The 7,246-nt window shown below is 40.2% G+C and overlaps 1 protein-coding gene across 1 annotated transcript in view; it reads left to right on the forward strand.

Annotated features, from left to right (window-relative positions):
• Positions 1 to 7,246, forward strand: part of BRWD3 (bromodomain and WD repeat domain containing 3) — a 59,881-nt gene that overhangs the window by 51,128 nt on the left and 1,507 nt on the right. The window contains exons 31-37 of the mRNA XM_009326658.1: positions 30 to 86; positions 602 to 742; positions 1,005 to 1,157; positions 4,027 to 4,190; positions 4,750 to 4,847; positions 5,375 to 5,533; positions 6,764 to 7,243. Coding sequence (XP_009324933.1) covers positions 30 to 86; positions 602 to 742; positions 1,005 to 1,157; positions 4,027 to 4,190; positions 4,750 to 4,847; positions 5,375 to 5,533; positions 6,764 to 7,243 — 1,252 coding nt within the window. The remainder of the gene's footprint in view (positions 1 to 29; positions 87 to 601; positions 743 to 1,004; positions 1,158 to 4,026; positions 4,191 to 4,749; positions 4,848 to 5,374; positions 5,534 to 6,763; positions 7,244 to 7,246) is intronic.

Below are 7,246 nucleotides of genomic sequence, written 5' to 3' on the forward strand. Positions count from 1 at the left end.
CTGTGTGTAATCATTGCCTTTGCCTTTAGGTGGCAGAAGTAGATGTAGATTCAGACGCTCCGGGAACTTCCTCTGGAAAAAGACGAGTGAGTAAACATTTCTGCTTGGTCTAGCTTGTGAAGGGAGATAGACCAGGTACTGAAACACTCGTTTAGGTCTGGAATTGCTTAAATTTGTCATAACCTATAGTCTGTAGGACAGTGTGAATTCAGTTGCATGTGTATGTGAGTGTTGGCAGACTAAGGAAGTTATTGTGCGGGAAAATGTCCTTAAATGCTGAAGAATCTTTTTTAAATTTGATTTGAAAGACTCAGTTTTCAATCAAAATTGGATGAAAGCTGACAAAACCAGCAAACATGGATCTGAAATATCGCATACCTCTCATGGGTTTCAGTGTTTATATATTACCAGAAAAAAAGCATATTTCTGGAATTTGCATACTGCATATTGTTGTGCCATCAGCTATGCTTTAATCTTACTGCAATTCTGTTTTTAACTGTGGAAATCTGCTTTGAACCATAACACTAGTAAATTAATAGGAATTTAAAGTGAAAAATCTGAATATTCTGAAAAATGATGAAATACATCTGTTTCCCTGCAGGTAAGACGACGAATAAAAAGACAGCCCATGAAAGCGAGTCCTGATGCTTGGAAAGAGCAATGCAAGCAGTTGTTAAACCTGATTTATGAAAGAGAGGACTCGGAGCCTTTTAGACAGCCAGTTGATCTCTTCTCCTATCCTGTAAGTATAACTTCCATATTCAAAATTTAAAAAGCCTGTTGTTCATCCTTTGGCAAAACATCCATGCTGGGCATGTTTCTAACCTCTGCCTTTCTGAGCTGGAACGCACCATGTTCTGTGCACTGAGGTTTTCAGAGAATTACCTGCAGTAACTCTCAAGTAGAAATAATTACCTGAGAGCCACTGTTGCAGATGAACACTTAGGTGTGTTTATTGCTGTAGGATTTGTCAGCCTTTATTATTTTCTTGTCTATTCTTACAGGATTATCGGGATATTGTAGACACTCCTATGGACTTCAGCACTGTGAAAGAAACCTTGGAAGCAGGAAACTATACTAGTCCCTTGGAATTCTACAAAGATATTCGTTTAATATTCTGCAATTCTAAAGCTTACACTCCTAATAAAAAGTCTCGAGTAAGTAATAAATTTTAATCCCTCCTTTACAAAGACCCCGGCCCTACATGGTGAATACAGTGCATGAAATAACGTCCGTATCTAGAGAGCAAAGCACTGCATTGTGAAATAAAAATAAGTAGTGTCTGTCAATTCTGGGACCTATGGTTATAAATTTGCTTTGTTCTGCTCACGCAGATCACTTCTGAATTTCATTTTCATCTGAACTTTCTGAACTGAAAGCTTCTGCGAAATTGTATGGTTACTGTTGCAACTATTTCTTTGAATATCTGTAGCAGAAAACTGATCACCAGTTGCTTTTATTTTTTCAATAATTTATTGCTGGAAACAAGGCTATCAGCTTGATAACTGCATATATAGAGAGTAGGATCTTTTTTTAATCTACTGTTAATACAAGTATTATGCCATATTTCTACTGAGAGCATTATGAGAATTTTTTTCTAGTTTACTTAGTATACTTGGCAAGACTTTCGCACAGCGTTGCCTGTGTTTCTTAGGTGCTAATCTTGCTTTTTTCTGCGTGCAGCAACAGGAATCTCCTTAGGCAGAAAAAATTTATTGGATTGGAGCTTTAAACAGGATATGGCAAGAGGGGAAGGGGAGATCAAAATGTTAGAATGTAAATATTTTTATATGAGCTAGGTGAAATGACTACTAAGTGTATGACTGATCACATAAACATGGCTATGTTTGATATGCGTTCCTGTGCAGTACGTTGCCTGTCAGCTTTTCCTAAGCTGCTAAATGATCAAACGATTCTAAAATTTTCGAATGTTTTAATGATATATTATGCTCAAAAAATCACAAGTTGGCTTGAGGACACAGATGCAGTTTTTACCACTGTTGGTGCAAAACAGAATCTGAGTGGTTGATGTCTTCATAATATAAAAGTAGACAGAATTTTGACTGTGTTTCCAGACATTAAATTGTAATGACATTATTATTATAAGGGAAAGCTGCATATTCAATAAGATGCTTAAGTTGTGACAGAATCACATCTCTGAAACATGTCATTCAGCTTAGGTAAGAGTGCTGGTCACGAAGTTGCCTAATATTTCTTGTGTAGAAACAGGAGTACTTATAAACTTAAGAAGTGCATGCCATTTGGGACTAGACTGAGATACTACTACTTAAAGCACAATAATACATAGAATTTAACATTACTGTGACATTTTCATGTGGCACCTAACATGGTGTGACACAAGATTTCATTGCGCTAGGCGCTGTCAAGCAGGAGAAGGAGCAGAGTGTGCTGCAAAGAGCTTTCAGTGCACGTCTAAACGGTGCTGGAGGGGAGGAAGCAGGAGGTTGTGCGACCTTACTCATCACTTGAGGAGTAATAATCATAGCTCATCAGTGGAATAACAACTACTGTGCTTTGTAGTGCACAGTAGCTCTCACTCAGGACGGTGAGAGTAAGCTTGAAGTAGGGTGATGCTGTGGGAGAGGGGAACTCCAGCCGAGTGTTAGTGAGCATGAGAGAAAGCACGAAGTTGCCATCACTGAAGGTAGATTGAACTCTTGGTGTTGAATGAGGGCTGAAAGGTGGGCTGCGCGTAAGCTCTGAAGATAAAGATCAGTAACTTTTGCTCACTTTATTAGAAAGGAAGTCTGTAGAGGATTGCAAGAAGACAGGTGATTTGAGGGCGTTTTATGCGTGCTTGATATCAGAGTAAACATGGCGAGTTATTTACTGCTGCACAGTCCCTGGGAACTTCCCTGTGTATTAATAACTGAACAGCTTGTGAGTCAACTCCCAAATTACTTTAATAGAGTGGCCCATCAATATCCATTTGCTTAAATACTGTGAAGGGCCTCAGTGAGATGATCCTTGCTGGAGGGCTGGGGCACTCAGCTGGGTCTTCTGCTGCTGCAGGTTTGTCTGCTGCCAAATGCGTGCCAACATCCTGAGGTTTTCTAGCCCATTTTACCATCTTTGCAGCAGAAACCTGAGTGGAGGCAAGAAGGGCAGGGTACTGCATACCAGAGCTAAAGAAAGCGACATTGCTAAAATATAAGGGTCTGGGCAAAAATTAAGTTATATGAATGAAAAGAAAACTCTGTATCAAAGAGATTTTATATTCAGACAGACTGCAAGAAATGGGAAGAGGTCTGGGTATAAGATGATGATAACATCTTCTTGACGGCGTTTACACAATTGTCAGAAGACTGGATGCAGCAGAAGGGAATGGGTATGAGGAAGGAATCGAGAACTTTGTTTTATTTGTGCTGAGTTTTGAACTACTAGTTTGTTGTAACTCAAACACATCCACGGTAAAATCGGGAACAGAAGTAAATACAGTCTGAAATACAGAGAAATAGCCATGAGAACATCCACAGAGGCAAGGCCTAGAAAGAGGACAGGAAAATGTCCTCTTTTAAGGATTTTGACATCTGGCTTACAGAAATTAGGAATGAGGACGTTTTAGTTGGCTTCTGCGTGCAGCTCTTTAGGGGAGGTGTAAAGACTCGTCACTAGGGAATTAAAGCAAAAAACAAAGGTGAGGGGGCAGCGAAGTTCAGTTGTTTTTCCCTTGGTACTTCAAGTTATCTTATGGCGTGCTTCCATGCTTTATGGAGATGAAAAAAGGAGACTATATTTCAGTAATCCAGATATCCATCTTCCTTTAACTCTGTAAACATTTTGTACTGTAAGTAATTATATCCTTTTATGAAAAAGCTTTCTGTTGCAAGGACATGTATGTACCGTGGAGGGAAATTATCTGCAAAGAACCTCATAGTTGAATGTCACCATGAATTTTTCTTTTATGCTACAAAGTCTGTGCATCTTCATGGTTTTTGGGGTTTTTTTTTCTGATCTTCTAGTTGTTCAACTTCTGATAAGTATGACCATGCTTTCTCACTCCAGATTTACAGCATGACACTTCGACTATCTGCCTTATTTGAAAATCATATGAAAAATATCATCTCTGAGTACAAGTCAGCAATGCAATGTCAGAAGAGGAAAAGGCCACGGTACCGAAAACGGCTAAGAAGCAGTAGCAGTTCACCGTCAACTAGCAGAGCATCCAGGTAATGTAATGATAGTGAGACCTGCTGTCACTGTCATTCGAGATGACAGTGGTGGACATGCCTTTGTGAATAAGCAGTCAGTATTGCTCGTTTCCTGATGCAGTTGCTCTTTTGGGTGGTAAAATCATGAGCTCAAATTCCAAGCTCCATTTGTAGTTTGTGCATAATTCTGGTAAGTGAAAGACTATATAACTAGAAGTATTCCCTCTGGAGAAAATGGAAGAGCAAGTTTCTTTTTGCCTTTGTTTAGTAACTGTTGAAAAAAGTGTTGTATAATACTTTTCTGACTATCTGTATGATACATACTCATAAGTAAACTGAGTATTTGTTTTAAAAGGTGAGATAAAATCTTGTTCTTGCAAACTCATATGCCTTTATCAGACAGAATGGTGTTGTCAATATTTTTAGTATTACTACACCCGTGCAAGCACTGGGAAGAGATCATTTGTGTTAGGCATTTGCTGCAAAAACCCAAGACACTTTGCAGGGGAAATCGGTTTTGTGTTTGAGTCTTTTGGTACTAACAGTTTTATCTCTTTGGGATATTTTGTGTCTTCAGCCCAAAAGGGAAACAGAAGCAAATGAAGATTCAACCTAAACCCAACCAGAATACCTCACTGCCTTTGACTAGGACTAGTTCTTCGGTTTCATCTCATGGTGAGGAGAAATTTTCTAAAATGCATCGTTTCTCTTGCAGCAACTTGTATGTGCAGAATGATGAAAAAGCTGAAGGATATTTAATGTTCAGTTTAAATCTGACATTCATGAGACACATGCAAAAAACCCACCTGTTGAAAAAGCAAGGAGCAAGGTCATGTAAATATACTGTCTGTAGATTGTGCTAGCTGACCTTGGCCCTCCAGCTGTTAGTAAGTTATTGGTAAGGGTCAGAGAATAGGGAACCTGGGTCTGACCTTGGTAAGAATTAATCTAGTGGCAAGAGCTTGGACTTCCTGTGTACGGGCTTTTCTCATACAGCGATTACAAATACATTAAGCTTACTTTGGATTACACCCCAGAGGAATCTGTCTCTTCATGAGTGCAGAGGCAGCTTGGCGAGATTAACCTCCTGACTTGGGCTGTTAACTCAGGTGATACAAAACTTCCCCAAAATGCCTTGCATTACAACCCTATAAATAGAGGATAAAAGTTACTCTGTCACGTTAGTCGTGTCCTGTCTAAAGTTTCAGATACAGCAGAAGAACCTCTGGGTTCGGCCACAGGTGAAGAGATGGAAGGCCAGCCATCTTCCTCAGGCTCAAATGCACAGAACCGCAGTGGAAATACCATTGATCCAGGGAAAAGCAGACCAATCAGGAGTAAATCTACACCAGTGAAACAAGGTGAGAAATAAGTATTCTGTTCTTTGAATGACTGGTCTCACTAGAAATGAAAGATGTTGCTTCTGTCTGATGCTTATGATATTCTTGCCTGAGTCTAGCATTATACTATATCCCCAAACCATACTAAAGAATTGAATTTACCTCACTTCTCACAGTTCTGTGGTCTCGTCTGAAGTGGGCAGGCACATGATGCCACATGCACTTCAGCGGAGTCCTTTAAAATTTTTCCAGATGGAAAAGCTTGATTGCTCTTAAATTTCTTGAGGATTACAGTTCCTTCAGGAGTTACAAAAAAGGCAAACCAAACCAAAAGAATCCCCATCCCAAAACCTTCTCCTTTTATTCGTCAAGTTGAAACCAAAGATGAAAAAAGTTTAAAAAAATGTAAACATTTTTATCCTAGTCAAGACTAGGTGGTTGTGATTAGAAGGGAAACACTGTTTGAAAACTGTGGCATTTTGTTTCCGGGACGTGTTAATCAGACTTTCCACTGAGGTAGGCACTGAACGAGCATTGGCTGAAACCCTGAAGCCTTTGTCAAGTCCATACTGCTGTGCTGCAGCAGTGTTGTATGTCGCAGGTGAGCTTTTTGTATCCCGTGTTAAAGAAGATATTTAATCTTCATTGTCAGATTTGTAACTCTGAAAACCTGTAGTGTTTTGGGTCCCAAACCAGCGAGATGCTTTATATATTTTTAAGTTAAGGTGTTCAGCAATCCTAGTGAGCTTTCTTGGGTTGTTTACTGTCTTGAAATTGTGCTTGCTGCAAGTGTTCCCTGGACTAAGCCATTTGAGAATACACATCTGATGGGGAATAAATGCTGCTTGCAGAATGTTATTTTAATGTATATAGGTTTGAAATGGATTTTAGAGTTTTTTCTGCCTTGGCACCCTAGGTAGGATTCATCTGACTAAATGTTAGACGTTTGTGTCTAACCTAGGCACTCTAGGCTCCTTTTATTGACTGGATCTTCACTGAACTCTTAGTCAAGAGAGCTTGCAGTCCTTGCTTCCAGATAAGATGAACTGTGTTTACTTTGTCTGATAAATATTCCCCTTAGAGCACCTGTTTGTCTCCACAGCATATAAAGGTCATCTGTGGTGAGCAGCCCAGAGCCGGATCATCCCCAGAGCACACCTCAGAGGCAGATGAGGCGAATCCCACTTTTTGTATCCTATTTGGCTCAGGCGTGATGATGATAACTGATAGGGTTGTTTTGTGTTTGCTTAGATCACTCTCCTGATGGACCACTTACAAATGGTGATGGCAGAGAACCTCGTTCAGGAGTCAAGAGGAAGTTGTTAAGTGCATCAGAAGAAGATGAGCATCTGGAGGAGGCGGAGGAAGAGGAAAAGAAGAAGAGAGAATTAAAAGAAAAATCCGGTTTATCTTCATCAGAAAGTGGGGAATCGGGATCCAGTTCAAGTTCTGAAAGCAGAAGTGGCTCTGATTCAGACTCTGAATCGACATCTAGAACAGATCAGGATTACATTGATGGAGACCATGACTACAGCAAAGTTGTGCAATCCAAAAAACCCAAAAGAAAAATCAAAAGAAAAATCACCGGTGGGAAACGGAATTGGCAGGGCAGAGGGACAGGGAGGAGAGGTAGATGGGGGAGGTGGGGGAGATGGAGTAGAGGGGGAAGAGGTGGTAGAGGCGGAAGAGGCTGCGGCAGAGGAAGAGGTGGCGGCAGGGGAGGAGGAAGAGGCC

This window comes from Pygoscelis adeliae, unplaced genomic scaffold (assembly GCF_000699105.1).
Source record: "Pygoscelis adeliae isolate BGI_AS28 unplaced genomic scaffold, ASM69910v1 Scaffold216, whole genome shotgun sequence".
NCBI lineage: Eukaryota > Metazoa > Chordata > Aves > Sphenisciformes > Spheniscidae > Pygoscelis > Pygoscelis adeliae.